General features: G+C 34.8%; 1 protein-coding gene across 2 annotated transcripts in view; it reads left to right on the top strand.

Annotated features, from left to right (window-relative positions):
• IFIH1 (interferon induced with helicase C domain 1) overlaps positions 1-21,850 on the top strand; it is a 49,677-nt gene that overhangs the window by 21,603 nt on the left and 6,224 nt on the right. For both annotated transcript variants that reach the window (XM_054562339.1, XM_054562340.1), the window contains 8 exons: positions 2,997-3,101; positions 8,284-8,504; positions 13,881-14,091; positions 14,973-15,190; positions 16,358-16,474; positions 17,797-17,920; positions 18,449-18,712; positions 19,067-19,323. In XM_054562339.1, the coding sequence (XP_054418314.1) occupies positions 2,997-3,101; positions 8,284-8,504; positions 13,881-14,091; positions 14,973-15,190; positions 16,358-16,474; positions 17,797-17,920; positions 18,449-18,712; positions 19,067-19,323 (1,517 nt within the window). The remainder of the gene's footprint in view (positions 1-2,996; positions 3,102-8,283; positions 8,505-13,880; positions 14,092-14,972; positions 15,191-16,357; positions 16,475-17,796; positions 17,921-18,448; positions 18,713-19,066; positions 19,324-21,850) is intronic.

Genomic DNA, 21,850 nt, shown 5'->3' with positions numbered 1-21,850 from the left:
ATTTCAGAGTAAAAATTAGACATGAAATTTTAAAAAGACAGCCTGTTTCACATTGATAGAAAATCTGCATTATGAAGAAAATGTCTAGGTACTTAAAAAAAACCTTTTTTTTTTTTTTAGAAGTATGGGTAAGTGTGGGTACAGGATTGTTTGCTGGGTTACACAGAGAGTCACACAGATCATCAGCCATGCATAGTGTTGGGTAAAAGGCTCTGGAATCCTGAACATAGATTCAGAAAACGGGGACTTCCAGCTCTGTCCTATTCTAGCTGTGTGATCTGGATAAATGATTTAACCTCTCTGACCTGTGGTTTCTCACCTATAAAACTGAGGAGATAATGGGTATCTAGCACATAGGATCCTCAGAGTTTAACATGTAATTTACATTACATCGGTGAAAGCTCAGAGCTCAGTGACACATCGCAGATTTATTTGTTAGATGAAAATAATCCAAATAATGAACTAAATAATACCCTATTTTTGGCAGCAGTTTTCTTTTAATACTCACTAATTATTTGTGTACATTGCATTAAAAGAGTCTCCAAATCATATGTATGTTAGAACAAAGCTTGGGGAAAATCTTGACTTTACACTTACACGGAGCAGATTATGCTTTAGCTGCTAGTGATTACAGAGGAAATGGAAATCAAATTTAATTTCCATTCGGATTACACTTAGTTGGAAACTTAAAGATACAGTGTTTGATTTTAGGTAATATTTGTAAGTATTTCTCTGTATTTGTGGCATTGTTTTCACTTCTCAGTACCACATTTAATACAATGAATGAAAACCATGTCAAAATTTAATTTTTTGCCTCAAAAATCTGAGTTTTTATTTCTAAGATCAAGAATTATCCTTGCATTGACATTTTCTCCATTTCATTTTTCACCTTGCCTTTTTCTTACAAATCATATTCTCTTTTCATCAGTACATCTGCCCAAAACACTCTTCTACTTGACAGTTCTATCCCACACTCGCCTATGAGCTTCTAACAAGGCATACCTCTGGGGATTGCAAAGTGCCATATTTAAACTCTCTCAGTGAGATGTACAGGTTTTCCCGTGTGATCATAAGGGATTCCTCAAATCTGAGTTTAAGAGCTAATCTACGACAACTGATAAGCACAGTATTTTCACATTAGTATATTTATGTTGTGCTAATGTATTTAAACAGTATGTCCGCCTATTGAGAATTTTTGTACAAATTTCTTACTAGCTTTCTTTTACCTTTCAAAGACAATATCTCTCACATTTTAATTGGCCTTGGCTCTAATTCTGTAATTTCTAAACTAAATAGCCTCATCCCTGTTGCCAGAGAGCGGTCACAGATGTCGCAGATGCTCTATGGAATACTAGTCGGCAATAAAAAGGGACAAATAGCTGGCATAAACAATATGGATCCATCTCATACCGCCTATGCCAGGTTAAAGAAGCCAAACATACAGGCTCTGTGCTGCGTAAATCTGTTTCTATGACATTCTGGAAGAGACCGAAGTATAGGGACACACCAAGTCTGTGAGTGCCATGGGACAGCAGGCGGTTCCTGACCATGAGGCGGGGTGGGGGCACTTGACAGCTGGTGGAAAAATCTTGATTGTTTTGGTGGTGACAAAACTACGCATGTTTATCAAACATCCAATTATACACCTAAAAAAGTCATTTACAATGTGCAAACTATACCTCAATGCACCTGACTCTAAATATAACTGGCTAAACAAAGAGAAGATACCTGTAGCTTTAGGGAGTTGTGTGTTGTTTCTTTCCAGAGAAGTTTTAGTGACAACATGCTGTTTGCCTGTTTTTCACCCATTTCTATTTCCAGTCTAAATGCGTGGCGCCCAAACTAATTTTCAATGGCTAAAGGCTACTTGAATGTAATTTATTTAGTGTGCCTGGCAGCTTTAGCATGAAATGATAGTCATCTAACAAGAGTAAGTATTGTGAAATGATATTAATTGTAAGAAGAACATTATTAAATTAGAATCTTACCCTGGAAATACACCAAATACTTCAATTTTATGTCATTTTCCAACCACCAGTGATTAAAGTGCTAAGAGCTGATCTTACTTAATATTATTGAATGGTTATCTGATATTATGAGGTAAATTTTACTAGCCTCATTTTAAATAAGAAGAAGTTAGACACAGAGCAACTGTAACAGCAAATTTGACAGATCCTTCCTATTCCAAAGCCAGCATTTGTAACCATCTTTCCTTTATTGTTACCAGTTTGGCAATAGTTCTGATCCTTGAGGACTGGATTGCAAAAATCCTTGGAAATAAACCATGAGGAGGGATGTCTTCCCTTGAAGGAAAGATTTTCAAAAGGATTTGAAAATGAGTGCTAAAAACCGAAAATTGGGATTAACAAGGCGAGGGTGTGTTCTTGCCACTCACACTAACTGTAACCCTTTGATAGAAGCTCAGTTGCCTTATAGGAAAAGAACATTTACTTGCAACCTCACATAGGCTCTAGTACAACTGCAGTGCCAGGTTTTATGATATTCTTCCTGAGCAAATTTTTAATATTTTAACTTTCTTTTTGTCACTGAACTGCTGTTTTAATAACCATTAGACCCATGTATTTTATTACTTTTTTACTTTATTCATTAACTGTCATTTTATGTGAGAATAAGAGTTTCTATATGATATTTTTTAATGGCATTGGCAAGCCTAGATCTTTTATTGGACAAAATTTACATGAAGGGGGGAATGACAAAAGTCATAAATCCTTACAAATTTGCATTAGCTCTTGTGTTAGATGTATGGAGCTTTAAGTAGGTATGTGTACTTGATTCACTACCTGGCAACTTCTCATTCAAAGTAGAATTTTTAAGTGTAGCTTGCCAGAAACTCTTACCTTTTATTCATAATTATGTGGGTGTGCCTTCCCAACTTGCATTGAACTGTATGTACTGTGCGCTGTAGAGGTGTGCAGCTAAAATATGTTTATCCTCAGAAATATTTTAAAAATATTTTAAAATGTTTTCCTTTGCAGAATCAGACACAAGTTTGGCAGAAGGAAGTGTCAACTGCTTAGATGAAAGTCTTGGACATAACAGCAACATGGGCAGTGATTCAGGCACCACGGGAAGGGATTCAGGTACTGCCTGACTGTTGTGTAAACCTTAAAAAGTGTGAAATGAGACGCCATATAGTGGAAAGCGTGGGGGCTGTTCATACCCTCCCTAATGTATTTATGCAATGAAAGCAATTCTTTTCTACAGTTGAAGTAGTTTTGGAACTTTGCCACTCACTTCCTTTAAAAGTACAACTTACAGAAGTCTTAGAATCAAGCTCTCTAATTTCGATCCAGTACATATCGTTTTGGTCTGGCATATGCCACATTCCATAGAATCATGTTATCTAGTTTATTTGTGAAATCTGTTTCAATTAATTTGACTGTTTTAAATTCTATATAATTTGGTACAAGTTTTCCAAACCCTAATTTTTTGTATTAAAATACATTTTTAAATAAAAAATTTGAGTCTCTCTTTAAATGAAAGACTAGAAATTACACATACACTTAAAGAGTTCCAAATCTCTTGCGCAGGAGTAGAGTTCACAAAATATTTTGTCCCCAAATGAGAGCTTTATTAGGTGTTTTCCAAATTGCTCTCTGCGTTAGTTAAATATCCCATCAGCAATAAATCAGAGTGCCTCAGGACACTTGAGCAATACTTCCTGTTTTCAGATTTCCTAACTTTTGTCAGTCTGATCAATTTCAAGTAGCTTCTGTTTGTTCTTTGATTGTGCATTTCCATTATCATTACTGAGCTAAAATGTTACTGTCTTTTAAAAATGGGGGATGCATTCTTGGATGTCTGTTACACACTTTTCTATATTTGTCTATGTTTGAAATTATCATAATTAAAATTAATAATTTACAAACAAAAAAGTGCTTTGCAATGTGTCCCTCTAAGAAGCAGTAGGAAACTGGCAAATTGAGAAACAAATTACTTTAGTCTTTGTTTTGTAATTGAGTTGTAGTAAACCCATAGAAAATATTTTGTACTTCAGATTATCCTGCATTTTCAGAGAATTATAGAAATGTAGATCTGCAATAGGCTTAAAGGGTCAAAACAATTTACATAAGGATGTTTACCTGCTCTAAAAGCTTTCAAATTGGAATATTTCATCTCTTATTTAAATGTCCTTTCTCTCAATAACACCCTGAATTCCTTGTAACAAGTTGGTTTGAGGAAACCTAGTTCACCAAATGTCAGTAATAACATTGTTTAATTAAGAAGGGTTAATTCATTTTCTGTTCAATTCAGTCAGTGTTTATTAAGTTCTTGTCATGTGCCTATTTCTGTGGATTATATTTATTTTTTTCTATGCTTGTTATACAGTTGTCTAATTTAATTATAAATGTATAATTAAATGTTATTGATTCTAGAATTCAAAATATACTTTAGCTAATAGGTAACATTTTACGGGTAGTTTTCAGCTTCTGGACCTCATCCTAATATTTGTTTGTCCATGGAAGGGCTTCTCAACAATATTCATTCATTCAATAAATGTTTAATGGCTGTCCTCTGTGTGCAGGGCGTTTTATCTAGTTTGAGGTGCTAGCAAATGTAACTATTTACTAATTTTCTGTCCTCAATGTGGCATGAAAGACGTGATAAATCTAAATGCAACCTACTTTTAAAAAGCAAATACATTTTCAAAGGCAAATACATGTGAAGACAAACACATTTTCAAAGGGTACGCATTAACGTTTTAGGTGGGGTCAGCGCTTAGGAAAAAGAATTGCTTTGCATAGTGGGTAGTAGAATTCTGAAATTATAAAATTATTAAATTCCTTTCATTAGGTACGTAATACAGGGTGAAATAAAAATCTTTTTTTTAAAAAAGGTTTAGATGAATCGCTAATTGGTAAACACATATTGAATCACTGAAAAGCATTACAGTGTTTAGGGTTATATTTTAACCTTTGAGGTTGACATCGAAGGGATGTTATTCCACATGTCCTTTGTCCACCTTCAGAGGTTACATAATAGGCCATACGGATCATGGACATGACCCAATGCCACGACATTATTATCCTTTGTGAAGTATTATGCCATAGTAAAAGATAATTAGTGATGCTTTCAAAGTTTAAATATTCTATTTATACTATGGAAGGCATTTTTGTTTTCTTTTTTTCATTTTCAGAGAGATACTCTGCGTAACACAAAGTAGCAAAATTTTTTGCAGTACACATTGGCCTGATATGTAGAAAGTGTTTCCTTACTATTTCAAGGTAATACCTGTTAATACTTGTCCAGCTGGAATGGTGTATTTTTTGTGGTTTCATACTATAGGTAAAAGAGTACTTTTTCAATTTCAAACACATGCGGTGACAGACCTTTTCTCTCCAAGAATAACTCAGCTGTCAAAATCAATGTGAGAATGAAATTTGCCACATGGTGTAGTTCCAATAGAATGTTATTATTTAAGCCCTATTTGATTTAATTTTTCTGACCATTTATATGGTATAGTATAATTTTAAGCCCTTTAATCAATATTTGTTTTAGAGGAAGGGCATAAAGTTATTCAAAGCCTGCACATATTTAAAACACCATTTTCATTATTGCATTTAATTGATATGCTTTTCAAAGAGAGCCAAAAAGAAACAAACAATAAACAAACACAACCCAAACATTTTTTTTTTATAAAGGAAATTGGCTGCTGGCACATTGACACCAGTCCAGTTCTCTCCTTCTGGTGACAGAAAAGAGAAAATTTTTCTTTTCATTGCTTATGGGGATAAATTCTTCCATTTCTATGTCAGAGGATGTGATAAGGCAAGAATCAGGCTGAATATTTAGCACTCACCCAGCTCTTTTCCTTTGGATGCTATTCTGACAATGAATCCAACTCTAATTTTTTCCATATTCACTCTGTGCTTCTCTTTTAAACTTGGGGACACCCATCAAGTTTCTTAGATTTGACTCAAAACTGTGGGAGATCATTGAACTATATTTCTAATAGCCAAATATTTTTAGTGGCAGCAGTGTAGTACCTTAGACTCTGAAATCCATGACGATAAGGATTGTATCCTTGAGAACACATGGATATAATAGGCACCCAGTAAGTAGTTACTGTAGAATGAATTAATAGTACACGACTAGTTAAATGGCAGTGAGATGTCACGACCTTGATCCCAGACTTGTTTGTACATGACAGCCTTTTCAACAGTCTGTCTTCTTAAGTGTATTAGTACATTATTAATGTGTATAAGTGATATTGATGTTCTACTCATTTGACTTAGTTTTAGATTCCCAGGAAAGACACTTTGGAAATTGATCTAAGTTTCTCTGGAAAAACATGAAAACAAAAGGGGGAAAATAATGTTTTTAAAAAGCACATACAGCTGTCATGAGGAAAGCAGAGATTTATTATTATTTTTTAAATCTATGGAAAAATGTACCTAGAGTTAAATTAAATGAAGAGAATTTGCTATCTTTTAACAAACTTCTTATATCAAAGAGTAATTTATCAAAGTAAATTTTTGGATGTTGTTGTTAAACGCAATTTAAAATACATCTTCCTTTACAAATATTGTGGCTCTTTTAGAAAAGCCATGTGACACTCATAATATAGATGGAATATTAAGATTTTGGTAATCTATAGCAGCCACTTAAGTAATGATACTCTTAAATAAATGTGAACCTTCAATAAATATAATAGAAGATGGATTACTATAATTGATGTAAAGTTCAAAACAAGCACGGAAAGAAAACTTGTAAATGTGTATTTTTAACTGTTGGTGATCTTGAATGAGTCTTTTCTGAAAATCATATTAAGTGAATCAGCAGCTGATCCAATGATAACTTAAATGTATTGCATCTGTGTTTACTCATTCATACAGAAGGCAAATTTCCTGCCGGGTTAGTAGATGACTCTTCTAAGTGGTATTTGGTGTGAATTTTCCTACCTATTCAGATGGTACTATCACAACAAGTTAAAACACAGTTAAATAGAATCATCCCTTTGCTGAAATGGAACCATCAGCAACTTTTTTGAAGTTAATGGGATTATGTTAGCTTAGTTTTATTGCAGTCGTTGATAAGGGAAAGGACACTTACTTCATGTGTAATGAAATACTGATAAGTACTGTCATTTCATTTTTTTCTTATGATTACATAAAGCATGAGTTAAGCTTTTAAACTGATACAGTATTTATTTTACTGCATTCCACATGATAAGTTATACATTTTTATATCTTTTCCCCCTGGCTAATATAAATATATTCACTTCTAAACAAAAGACATTTAAACCAAGGTGTACAATAATAATTTTATCCAAATGTTTATAAAATTAATGTATGTTAGTACTTACTTTATCAGTATATTAAATTTAGAAATCTATGTTAATTGGAAATATTTTTAATTGCGCCTTAAGTTTCAGGAAAATGTGAATATGTGGAGATATAAGGAAGTGATAAAGATCACAATTTAAAATTAAATGGCAAAATTAGCCACAATTCAGTTTAAACTAACAATTTTTTGTTGTTGTTGTTCAATGAAAACTATAAATTAAAGGCTGGTATGGGAAGATTTTTTTCCTTTTTCCATACATATTACTTCTGTTTAATCTGTTTGGTTCAAATGCCAAAATTGGTTTTTGTTGAGGTTTTCTTTTTTTTGCCATTTTTAGATATTTGAGATAGATAGATAAATGGTAGATAGATAGATAAATAGATAGATAGATAGGAGGTAGATAGGAGATAGATAAATGGATGGATGGATCAATGTGCACACTTTTCGTGTTTTGTTGTTAGACCAAGTTTTTCAAATGAAGGAGAGTAGTATCAGCTATGAAATCTTTTCTGCAATAAAAAGTAGGGGGGAATACAGAACAAGGAGGACTGATGGTTCCTACTTATCCAGTTCCCCTTGATTTATAGGTAAAAGGCTAAGAGAAACATGTAAGACATGATGGCCCAACAAAGAAACAGAAAGTCTGGTGCATGAGGAACGGTAACTGCCAGTCTGGCACCTGCCTGTGCTTTCCCTTTGACTTTGCCCATTCTGTGAAAAGACTCCCACATGTTGCCCACCCCCCCAGGCTTCTTCCATGACAGAGAGCCTGGGTTTTATCCTGCAAATGCAAACTGGTTTGATACCCATTTGGTGCAGAAAATAGTAAATGAAATTGTTTGGACCATACACGAAAAGCAGTTTAAACACAGAAGCTTATGTTCTGGGTGAGGGTTTCTTAGCCTTGGTCATTTTATTGCTCATTCCCTTATTTATTTATTTTTCTCTTTTTTTTCTTCCTTTTAACTTGTTCAGATGAAGAAAAAGAGGCAGCCAAAGCCTCCCTTGAGCCAGAACTACATCTCAGGCCTTACCAAATGGAAGTTGCCCAGTCAGCCTTGGAGGGAAAGAACATCATAATATGCCTTCCTACCGGGAGTGGGAAAACCAGAGTGGCTGTTTACATTGCCAAGGATCACCTGGACAAGAAGAAAACAGCGTCCAAACCAGGAAAAGTGATAGTCCTTGTCAACAAGGTATTCAGACAGCACATAATATAACATTGTTTATTTTCATTTTATTATTTTGAAGCATTTGCATGATGGCATTTGTAACAATACATCACACAGATTTGATTTAATGAGGAAAAATATCAAAGCAATTTATTTTATCTTATACATTTGCTTTTCAAATTATATGTAATATCTTAGTTATTAGCCTTTAAAGTGGATTTCTTTCTATAAAATCAAATTAAATCAAATAGCTGTACCTTCTTTATAAAGAGTGTATTTACACACATATTCTTTAAAGTTAACTGGTACTAATTTATTATTGCACGTGAACATAAATGACCTCAAAATATCACTGGAATCTAGGATCAAATATTGTCTTACAGAGTCTCATTAACCATTGTTTCTAAGTCAAAGGTGGCAAGTGCTCTTTAAGAGAAAATTAAATTAATATTTGGCTGACTTATACCAAGTTAGATAGTTTTCAAAGACTTTATATATAAAAGATACATATTAAATGCAACTGGGGAGTTCTTTAATAATTCCTATCTTGGGGCATTTGAAAGCCATCTTTAGAACCATGTATAAGTCTCCATTTTAAACGAAGTCTAGTTATTTGAGCTTTATTTGGATAAATGAGAGTTTATTAATTTATACACATATAAATTGTGGATATTAATCTTTAACACTTTATGGAGTAAAATTGAATATAGTTTTCCATGAGCAGAAAGTCTTTTTTTCCCATTACTCATGGTAATTAGATTCTCAGTTATTTCTTTGCAGAAAATGCAGCAATATACTATGCAACTTTCCTGTATCTTTTGTATTTCTATTATGAGAAAAGTTTTTAGTTGCAACCTGTTTTTCTTTTAATCCTCACCTGAGGATATGTCTATTGGTTTTTTTAAAGAGAGAAGAAGGGAGAGCAAGAACAAGAGAGAGAAACACCGATGTGAGAGAGAAACATCAATCAGTTGCCTCTGGCACATGCCCCAACGAGGGATCAACCTAGCAACCTAGGTATGTGCCCTGACTGGGGATCGAACCTGCAACCTTCTGGTTACAGGATGATGCTTCAACAAACTGAGCCACCCAGCCAGGGCACAACCTGTTTTTCAGTACTAAAGAAACATACTCAGAATTCATGATCTAAATGATTCCATCATGTAATTACAAATGCGTTTTATATATATGTATATGTGCTAAACCTAAAGACCTCTCCTTTATACTTGTATGCACATTATTAGAACAGTCTTCTTTCTTTTGTGGTAATGGTGATACATTAAAATTTTTATATAGCTTTTCTTATATTCCTTTTATTAAGGATATCTTTTGGACTACAATAAATGGAAGCGTTTGATCTTGGACAAATTACTAACTCACTTTAGTTTTCTCATTTGTAAAAGGAATAAAATAATGCTACCCTGTATAGTTTTTCAGAAGTTTAAATGAGATAATCTAGCTAAAGCCTAGTAATAACTCAGTGAATATCAGTTCTTTCTTTTACTCCTTCCTCTTCACCTTCATAATTAATGAAATAAAATTTCATATGTTTTAACCAATGAGCAAGGTAATAAGTGTCAGGTCCAGAAAAGAAAACAAAACAAAGTTAGCTGGATTCAAGACCACTTACTGATTGGTAAGAACCAATGCTGATGTTCTTAATCATTTGAACTTCTTCCATTCACTTAATGTAAGTCTCCGCTACTCTCTCAAGTAGCTCTTCTACTCATCTATCTCTCTGTTATATCACTTCCTCCAAAGGTTGTAGCCTCAAAACCTAGGAGTTAGTTTTGATTCATCTGCTTCCTTTACTTCCCTTACAAGGTCACAGTGCCATAGACTATTAGAGTTGAAGGATGCCTTCAAGATCCAGCTTTCGCCCATTGCCAAGTGGTTCTCTCACGTCTGCTGAGTAACTTCTCATATCAAGGATGTCTCCCTTCTAACAAGACAGCTCGATCTATTCTTTGAACAGCTGACACTGTTAGAAAACTTTACATGTATTCATCAAAATCTGTTTCTCTGGAAGCCATTCTCATTGGTTAGAGTTCTTTTCTCTGTGATGATAAAGAACAAGTCAAGTTGTAAATCTCTTGTCTTATTACAGCCCTCCACATAGAGAAGGCAGCGAGCATCATGCAGCATCTAAGTTATTTTTCTTTTTGGTTCCTGGGATACACATCCCTCCAGTTCCTTTCACTGTTCTTCATTTAACATGATTTCCAGACTGTCCATCATCCGGAGTGCTCATACTTTTCCAGACATTTATCTCAGACCCTCTTAAAACACAGAGTCCAGTGCTGAACAAAATACTATAGATACAATTTTACAGTGCAGAGTTTAGGAGAGAGGACATGTGACACTTAGCCCATGGCTGGGTTTGCTTTGTCATCCACAGACTCCTGTGCTGCTTGCTGTAACCTAAAAAGCCTAAGTTCATTTGAAAAACCTATTAAACTAGACCTCTTAAGTTATGTTTGTGCAGTTAATTTTGGATCCTAATTACAATTACTTAAGTTTATTTCTTCATATCATTATGTTGATTGGTGATTTCAGGTCTTGGTTTTTATATGCATCTAATACACCTTCCTTTTTGTAATAATGACTTGTCCTCCCAGTGCTAAGTTCTTGTCATAAATCTTTCACCCCACTAGGTCTAGGTGATTCTTATGAATTCAAATTTGCAGCCATGTTTAAATGTTAAATTATCCTCATTAATTAGTCACATCAATTGCATTGTTGTGTAGGTATTTAAGGACATGAATTTAATGTCTGATCTGTTTCCCTTCTGTTTTTCTCCAAGAATTACTAGAAATTCCTCCACTGGCTCTTTCATCTATGTCATAATTTTTTTTTATTTTGTTGCCCCATTTCTTTGAATTTTAAAGTAATTTTAACTCTAATTCTTTTTGATTGAGTCAGATATCTCTGGCCCAGTAAGTAACCCAACCTGGATTCTGTGTTTGGCCCAAGAACAAGTTATTATAACCCTCGATCTAGAAAGGAAAAATCCTGTTCCCTAATACCATTTACTTTCATCTCCCTTTCTCCATACTTTCCAAAGTTATTGCCTTCAAATGCAGGGAGAAATGAAAACACCACCTGTGTTTCCAGACTTTCTATTTCCTATCTAGGGCTTCAACATCATGAGAGATAAATCCCAGGTTCCTTCAGATGCTATGATGCAGCCCCATATGATTCAGCAGAAGTGGGTAGCAGTTGGGTTTGATTAGTCTTGGCAGGCACTCTGTCACATCTCAGGAAAAGGCTCCAAAAGGACCACACACCTCCCAATTAGCCATGTCAGACTTGCATCTGGCTTTCTCGGTGTCCTTCAATAGGATGTCAATGCCACCCAGTGTGAATATCAGGATTTTCAACACCTGCTACCTCCTGTGACAGCTTCTTTTTGTTCTGGAGGTGAGAAGATGCGGCTTCTTTGACTCACCCTTTATGGACAGAACCTCAGGTCCCTATGTCACTTCATGGTATAAAGATTCTTAAATCATTCAGTAGCATTAGGGTATTTAAAGACAAATGAAATGCATATCCTGTCCCCCCAAAATTTATAGTGTAATAAGTAAACAATGTGTATTAATAATCATACTGTATTATACTTTACATTCTATCTTTAAAACCACACAGCCATTCTTTGAAGTGACCGTAGTTATCCTCTTTTTACCCATCAGACAACTGAGGCTCTGAGGCTTTAATTATAGCCTGTCAGGGATCATCCAGCCAATAATCAGCAGGACTAAGATTTGAACCCTTTTCTTCTGTAGTCAACTGATCTCTTTCTACCATACTGCTGGAATAAAAGGATGGGTGAAATATCAGGGAAGTTTTCTGAGTGCCAGCAATATGTCTGCCTCCATTTTATTTAATTTTTCGCAATGACCTCACCACAGGTTAACATTAAATCTCACTTTATTAATGTGGAAATTGAGATGATTAAGTAACTTGTCCAATGTCACACAATAAGGAAGTAGCTGCAGTAGTTGTTTGCAGAGCTTTCTTTCCGCTGGCTCATGCCCTCTTTTTGCTGAATTTAGTTCCCATTCTCTCCCTCAGAATACTTCCTTCTTAGATTATCACCTCTGTCTTGTATAAATGGAATTAAAAAAAAATACAGTTGACCCTTGAATAACATGAGGTTGAAGTGCATGGGTCCACTTATACACAGATTTTTTTTCAATAAATACGGCAAATGTGTTTCTCTTTCTTACGATTTTCTTAATAACATTTTCTTTTCTTTAGCTTACTTTATTGTAAGAATACTGCCACTCCTCAGACAGAGGACCAGGTGTAGAGTTGACTCTTGGAGGTTGTAGCCTTAAAGAGTAAGACCATCTTCTAGCTGCTTGCTTGAAAAAGTGAGCCCCTGCCGGCCAGGCTACAGATGCCTCCTGTATCCTAGACCTGGCCGCCCCATTACGCATGTATCGCTGGGCTCCACCTCCATGTTCATAGTTTTGCAGGTCAGGTCTTTCAGAAGATTTGCATTTTGGCTTGTTAGTGAATGAGAAGATACTGTAAATCACCAATTGGGTCAAGTCACCTCAAGGCCAACACACTCTCACTAGACAATGCCAGTTGTCTTTGAAAAGTTTTCACCTTTTTTGCCAAATCTATTTGTTTTGTTTTTTCTCTGCCAACAAAGCTATTCCAGCAGTCCATTCCTCACTTCACATCCACTCTCCTAGGCAACGCCTTACCGTCTCACTTCTTGCTCCCTGCCCCTTCCATTACTTTAGGCACGTTGCCTCTGGCCTGATCCCAAAACAGACAACAGTAATTTCAACCCTGAGTGTAAGGCAACTCACAAGGGGCCTGTGAACTGTTATACTACATTTAAAATACTCTGCTTGGTGCTCACAGCCCTTTTTAGCCTGGCCCTTCTCTACTAATTCAAAATTTATTTCTGAATTTCAGTTTTTTCTTCACTGACCCATGGTTTACAAGATTAAAATTACTTCCAAACCCAAGTTCTTTTGAGCAGTCAGTTGCTTCTTCCTCTTTGCTGTCACTTGACTGTGTTTCCATGGGAGAATTATTGCATGGTATTATATTAATTTGTTTCATTTTTAGTCTTGGTCTGTGTGCTCCGCTAGACTGAGTTCCTGAAAGTTGTCAAGCACATTTTAAACATCATTGTGTCTCAGACACAATGTCTACACCTAATAGGTATTCAATAAGTGCTTATTGACAGGTGAATGAATGAGAGGATGAATAGGTTGTTATGCCTAATTAATTGATAATGTAAAACTTGTGTTAATGCTTGACACATAGTAGGCCTTTGATCAATACTCCTTTTGCTTTGACGATGCTCTCTTTCATTTTATTTATTTATTTATTTATTTATTTATTTATTTATTTATTTAACGTTTGACATTTTTAAAGGTACCATTAGTGGAACAGCTCTTTTGCGGAGAGTTTCAACCATTTCTGAAGAAATGGTATTCCGTTACTGGATTAAGTGGTGATACCCAATTGAAAATATCATTTCCAGAAGTTGTCAAATCCCATGATGTCATTATCAGTACAGCTCAAATCCTGGAAAACTCCCTTTTAAACTCAGAAGAGGGAGAAGATGATGGTGTCCAGTTGTCAGGTTGGTTGAAGTGTATATTTTTGGAAACATATTCATATTTCCAGAAGAATTCATATTAATATTAATGCTAATAGAAACTGTATTAGTTGGATAATTTTAAACATGCTGATTAAAGAATATTAACTTTGGTTTATATTATCTTTTGTTGTTTACATTTTCATTAAAACTCTTTTACTTCCTTGAGGAAACAAACAAAAAATTTGAAAAGTTTTTAATTAAAATACTGTTCTGCATAAGAATATTAGTATTACATCAAACAATCACTGGACTTTCCATTTACTTCGTAATTCTGGGGACTGACAAATTCTTCTTACACGCTATGTATCCTTTTAGATCAGCCCTCTTCTCTGTAGAGCAAATATAAAATCTTTTCTATTTTGTGAGGCATTGAAAGAGAAGGTAGGAGATAGGAAGGGAAATAAGGACAAATAAGTATAATAGTTAAATGCAATGGTAAAACATGGCAAAATATTCCTCTTAAAATAATGTAGTTTTTATTTGATATAATAAGTGTAAAATTCGCCCATTTAATATTAAATGTTATATTAAGAAAAAGAGTGTAATCCTGAGAATTCTGGATAATTATCTTAAGTTTGAATTCCATCCCATAACACTCTTTAGGTCTATAAACTTTCTAAAAACTCATCTAATAAAATAGGCATAATACCTAACAGGGAGAGCTTCATGATTAATATATATAAACTTTTGAATGTACAGGTGATTAGAATGGTCCTAAAAAGTGAAAAAGGGCAGTGTCAGTATTCTGCCCCAAAAAAGACATACCTGTGGCAGCTCAATTTCCTAGCTTAAAGATTCTTTTTTGTTTGTTTAACCATAACTTGCTGGTATGGACAAATGAACCATGTGAATTTTCTTTTAAGATTTCTCCCTCATCATCATTGATGAATGCCATCACACCAAAAAAGAAGCAGTCTATCATAACATCATGAGGCGTTATCTGAAACAGAAGTTGAAAAACAAGAGACTTGAGAAAGAAAACAAACCAGTGATTCCCCTCCCTCAGATCCTGGGACTAACAGCTTCACCAGGTGTTGACGGGGCCACCAAGCAAGCCAAAGCTGAAGAACACATCTTAAAAGTAAGTCATTAACTTTATGTATAAAGAAGGAAACCAAAGCTAAAAAAAAAAAATGTCACTACTTCTTGGGTTTTTTACGTAAGGTTAGGTGCAAATGCCATCGAGTGCATGAAAGAAGGTATTGCAGGATCCTCAGTTCGGTGAAATCTATTTGCTTCAAAGTAAATGTATTCCGTTTTCTACAAAACAGTAATATGCCTTAATAAACAACTATGACAAAAAACATCACAAAAATTATAGAAAGCTGATATAATTACTGAAAAGTGGTTGCAAATTTAGTATCTTCTTTTAAATATCTACTCCTATTTGAAAACTTGATCATCTATTTGATATTGAAATATATGTGAAACTATGAACATTTCTACTTTTCATACTCACTCAGTGAATTTCAAAATTGCTTATTTTCTACTGTCTTTTTGTTCTGTGTGATTCTCAGATTCTGGGTAATTCAAGTTAAATGGGAAAATGGGATATACAAATCCGTAATTAAAAATATATTACATGTCAGCTGCCCCCAAATGATAACAACACATAAAATACTGTTGTTGACTGAAGTGTTAAATGAATTCAGAGTAAGCCAAGAAGTGTGTTGGCATCAGGCAAGTGCATTTGTATTTTAAGGCCTTGATTTTCAATTTAATTCAGTAAAAATCAGGTAGAGTAGACAAAGGTACAATTATTGGCTCCAAGGTCTAATTGATTACTGGGATTAAGGACAAATTCTAATCTAGATCCAGGCACATGGGCTTCAGCTGCTCCTAGCTTCACACTGTCGTCTTTATGTGTAGAAAAGAGTGGTAATATGAAACCATGGATGACAAAATGACCTTTGAAATGCTTCATGTGATATGGTTTTCTCAGAAACATTCTCTGCTGATCTCTGCAAGATGCTATACCCTTTCCATGTCTATTTTTCCAGCTAGAAAATAGAATGTAAGTAATGAATATGAATACACTTTTCTGGAATTATTCACCAACTTGATTTAGAAGCTTCTTTTTTTTTTTTAGCCTATTAGGACAAATTGGTTAATCAGATCCACAGTAAAGCATTACTATAATGCCATATTTAGCAAGTAATGCTACTTATTTCTTACATGAAGAAAACAACATTAAGTCAATGAAAGGGAAAACTAATTATTTAAATGTTGAAAAATGTCTCTTTTCCAGATATGTGCCAGTCTTGATGCATCTACTATTAAAACTGTGAAAGAAAACATCAGTCAACTTAAACACCAAATAAAGGAGCCATGCAAAAAGTTTGTCATTGCAGATGACACCAGAGAAGTATGTGCTTAAAATGCTGTATTGATTTGATTGCTGATACCATACTGAACTGAAAGATGCAAAGATTGTTTTATATTGGCCATCTGAACAATACTCTTTTAAATTTTTAGCAAAAAGTTACATTTTTGTACTTTTTTATTGATGTTAGGCCATAAACCACTGCTGTGAATTCTCTTTTCCATCCTTTTAGTTTTCCAGCTTATATGAAGAGTAGCTCAGTAACTGACTACATTTGAGCCACAGGGGGAGGAGGGTAGAGAAGGTTATGTAGCTAAACTACAGGGATTATACTATATTCTGTTTTATCCTTTTTCTTTCCTTTCTTTTTTTAAACTTCCTTGGTGAATTCCAGGATTGGTTTTCCAACATTCCACAGTGCTAATTTTGTAGCTACCAGATTACATTTGGCAAAGATAATGGAAATCCTCCCTAATTTTCATATTTCTTAAGAAAACACTGACATGGTAAAGAGGTGAAATACATATTTTATGGTGCTTTCTAGATGACTATTTTCGCTAATAATAAACACCAACTGATACTCAGTTTGGAATTTATGATGAGTACATATGTCAATACTTTCTTTTGTAAAATTTGTAAAGCATGATAAGTTGTAGCTATATATGCTCGATTATAAGTGTAATCATTGAAAATACACCTCGTAATGATGTTAGGATTAAATGATATGAAATATGCATAATAAGTAATATTATGTTTAAAATGTAGTAGACGCTAAACCACTGTTAGTGGCCATCAGTTGTGATTTCTGTTTTTTCTTTAATTCTGGAAGACTGCTTATCTTCTCCAGCTGAACTAGCACGTTTGGTATACTTTATTTTCCTTCACTTTCTATTGCTTATTCAGTTTCATTTGATAAGTTTAAATATGTGTTTTTACTTATAATCATTAATAAAACACGACATTCCTAGGATTTTAAAATTTATTTTATTTTATTTTATTATTTTGCTGGGACAAATTAGATTGCAAGCTTTCTAAATAACTGTGACATCACTTTAATATTATTTTAAAATTAGTGTTAGCATCCATGTTTATCATTAATTAATTTTTTTTGTAAAATTTTTAAACTGGAAATTCCAGAAGTGGTACACAGTGTTGGTGTATACGTGTCTTGAGAGCAGAGACTTTTAAAAGAAGAAAATGGTTAAAAAAAATGTGCAAATGGGTGATCAGAGATTAGCATACTACTTTGCTTACACAAAGATTCTGAATCAAGTTTATTATTACACAGAAATTATTTTCACAAAGATAATGTTATTCCTTTAACAATATAAACACGTAAGAATAAGTGTATAACTTATTTTTAGGATCCATTTAAAGACAAACTTCTGGAAATAATGACAAAGATTCAAACTTTTTGCCAAATGAGTCCAATGCCAGAATTTGGAACTCAACCCTATGAACAGTGGGCCATTAAAATGGAAAAACAAGGTAATTGGGTTTTTACCTAGCATTTTATCCCATGTTTATGCCAAGATTTCACATAACTATATCATACATTCCTAAGCAAACTGCAAGCGAATGGAATTTCTTTTTTCCAAGTAAGACATAGATAAACATGTTCTAATTCCTTATCTAAGGAAAGAGGTACCAATTCATTCATTTTGTCTTTATCTCCAGAGTCTTCACTTACTGTATATTTAAAATATTAAAATAAATATTAACCGCTCTGTCTCCAATTGTAAATTCAAGTAATATGTTTTTCATGCCGTTCCTCTGACTCAGCATGGATCAGGTGCATGCTCTTGCGGGTGCATAAGTCAAGCAGCAAGTCTGGGAGTGAGAAAATTTGTCCCTTTTTAGAGCTCATGGCACATTTTGAGTCCTGCTTGCTCACTTCAGAAACAAGATGAAACCTGTTCTAGAGTCAGTAATTCAAACATGTTCATGTCCACAGCACAGTATAAAGGATGTGTGTTTGGATCATTATTTCATGCTACATAATATATTCTTTCATAGCTGCGAAAGAAGGAAATCGCAGAGACCGCCTTTGTGCAGAACATTTGAGGAAGTACAATGAGGCCCTGCAAATTAAAGACACCATCCGAATGATTGATGCATATAACCACCTTGAAACTTTCTATAATGATGAAAAAGAGAAGAAGTTTGCAGTCCTAGATGATAGTGATGGGAGTGGTGATGATGGTGATGAAGATGAGAATGATGAAAAGAAACCTTTGAAACTGGATGGGACAGATGAATTTCTCATGGATTTATTTATGGGTAAGAGTGAATGTGACATTTATTACATGATCTCCTGCATTTACGTCTTTGGTGTGCACTGCTGCTTTACAAGAGCTCTCCAAAAGGCCATCTTAAGATAACATTTCATTTTGAAAGAAGAAATTCCACTCACATCTAACTGAGGACCACAGTAGGCGTGAATCGTATGATCACAATCAATCATTTGATCATCTGGATTTTAGTCAAGATGATTGAAATAAATTTATTAAATAGCCTGATTATAAGGTATAGATAAAAGATTAACTGTAAACTACATCTCAGTGCCTCATTACCTAAATCTTCCACTGTAATTATTTGTATATTTTACTAATTTAAGCTAATTGTTTTTTAAAGATAACAAGCGTGTGTTGAAAAAACTGGCTGAAAACCCAGAATATGAAAATGAAAAGCTGACCAAATTAAGAAATACCATAATGGAGCAATATACAAAGACTGTGGAAGCAAGAGGAATAATTTTCACAAAAACTCGGCAGAGTGCATATGCCCTTGCCCAGTGGATTAATGAAAATGAAAAATTTGCAGAAGTGGGAGTCAAAGCCCACCATCTGATTGGAGCTGGACACAGCAGTGAGTTCAAGCCCATGACACAGGTACAAACATCTTTTTGGATTGCTGTTCTTACACTGTGACTACTCTTCACCCATTAGTTGTAGTCTGTTTTTCATCAATTCTCTCACCACACCACAACATGTTTTGAAGGAATGAAGCACTTATTCTTGAAGTGATATGTGAGTGTAATAGCAGTCTAACCTGGGGTATTTGAAAGGCTAAGTATTGTCCTAGGAGTCATTTTTGTTTTCCACATACTTGAGGGATCTTTCTGAAGTGAGTTTCCTTTGCAAAAATCATTGCTATTTAAACTTCGTAACAAAATACAAAAATGGTTACAATATAATTATCAAGTGGAACATTCCAGTCTCCTCAAAAAATGTGCATTATAATTAGGACTGTGTGACACAGGTCTGCCCAGGACGAGATCGGCAAGAAACTTGGAAAAGTTAAGACCTTTGATCTGTTAGAGATTTGGGATCCCGAGAGGTTTTCTCTTCCCCTTTAAGGTTTTTGTTTGTTTGTTTTGTTTTCATTTCATTATACCATTGAACATGTGCACAGTGAAAAACACTTGAGAGAGAAAAAAGGCACTTGTAGACATTACAAGCATGTGGTTTGTTAGAGTAAAATGTTCTGAAGTTACGTTGATCCTCAGTCTTGCTGGACAAAAGGATACTTCAATTCTAATACAGCCATCACCATTTAGTCCGAAGGAGCAAATTACATTTGTTTTAGTATTTGCTGAAAAGAAATAGTTCTTGAAATTATTCACTCTAACTCTCCATATACTCTTGACATGTACTCATGTTAAAGTTGCCTCTCAAATTTATGCCAGAAAAGACATTGTTTTTCACGGGTAAAGAGTTTGCCTCCTCTGAGGAAAGCTAGTTTGTTTACTTAATGTTTCTTTTTTTGCCCAACATTCTAGGAATCTCACAGGAAAAACTGTAGTCTCACATCTTCTGAGTTAATCCTTACAAGCAATACATCTATATTCTTTCACTTTTGGTCTTGCTTTTAAGTTTCTATTATATTAGTTTTAGTGTTATGACTTTGATCATGTATGACTTCAGTTCATCTTTGAAAAAAGGTGAGGTACAAATGGAAAGTATGTTCTCAAGCTACTTTGGCTAGTTACTCATATCGGACTTGGGGGTTGCATGTCACTATAGAACACACCCCTTCCTTACTCCGCACATCCTCACCTTGTAAACTGAATTAGACTTACTGGGAGAGGAGTTGCCTAACTCTTGATGTGTCTGAAACTCTCATGATTAAAGTTAGTCCTTTGAATTAATGCACAGACATCTTCTGCTAAAATCCAAGGATATGTCAGCAGACATGAGTGCAAGAGCGAGAAGTTATCAGAGAAGACCGGAGAGGGAGTTTCCTGCAGGGTTCTGGAGCAGTTAGCAGGCAAATAAAGGCATGTACTGCCTCTGAGAAAAAAGGAAGGGGAGGGGAGAACGCACTGTCCATATGACATGTTCACTGTTGTTTAAGGTGTGGGGGCAGAAGATAGTGTAAATGTGCACCACAGGCCAACTGGACCAACAGCTTTGATGAGAGCGATTATGAAGCTAAAACTAAGCTGTCTGCATGGGTCAGGGTTTATGCTTACCCCTTCCTCTGGTGCAAGGGTCAGAGAGCATATTTAATCACTTATATTAACTTACAGAATTCAGATTTTATTCATTTAAATATAATTGTCTTAATTATGTTTTATGTTTTTCATAACCTATTCTTTCATTTTTATTTGTGTCACCTCTTTGAATAGACAATATATTTACCTCTTTCAAAATTAATAAGGCACAGGGCCCACCACTGTCCTCCAATCCTCTAGCTTCCCTTCTTGCAGGCACTTGACATACTCCAGTTTCTCATGTGTCCTTCCAGGAATATTCCATACGTTTCTTGTTTGAATGACTCATTTCTTTTTAAGATTTTATTTATTTACTTTTAGAGAGAGGGGAAGAGAGGGAGGAGGAGAGGGAGAGAAACATCAATGTGTTGTTATGTTGCCTCTTGCATGCCCCCAACCAGGGCCCCAGCCCACAACCCAGGCATGTGCCCTGACTGGGAATCGAACCAGCGACGTTTAGGTCCACAGACTGGCACTCAATCCAATGAGCCACACCAGCCACAGTACCTGAATCACTCTTAAAGTGACCAAATGTGTGGTTTGTATTTCTCAGTGGCTCAAGCCTCAACAATTTTTACAAGTGTCACTGCATATATTCTTTGACTATTAAAGATTCTGAAGTTAATGTAGTGAAAAGAAAAGCCCATTTAAGTTTCTCATCTCTTTCTTCCTCCCAAGTTTCCCATCGATTTATTTCCGTGGTGTAAATGATGGTCTCCCCACCTTCAGATTGGAAGATGGAAGTATTTTTGTTATTGTGTGATAATCCCAGATTGGAAATCAAATGTTGTCTCAGCATCATGTCTTTGTTCAATGACACAAACAGATGGCATCAAATCCGTGTATGATCTAATCCTTTGATTTACACTGACCAGTTGCAATTCTTTATTTATTCTCCTAATTAGATGATTTTAATGTGTTTA

Source organism: Pteronotus mesoamericanus, unplaced genomic scaffold (assembly GCF_021234165.1).
Source record: "Pteronotus mesoamericanus isolate MK-2021 breed Mesoamerican mustached bat unplaced genomic scaffold, CSHL_Meso_final scaffold_651, whole genome shotgun sequence".
NCBI classification, from domain to species: Eukaryota; Metazoa; Chordata; class Mammalia; order Chiroptera; family Mormoopidae; genus Pteronotus; species Pteronotus mesoamericanus.
This window is presented reverse-complemented; position numbering and strand designations above follow the sequence as displayed.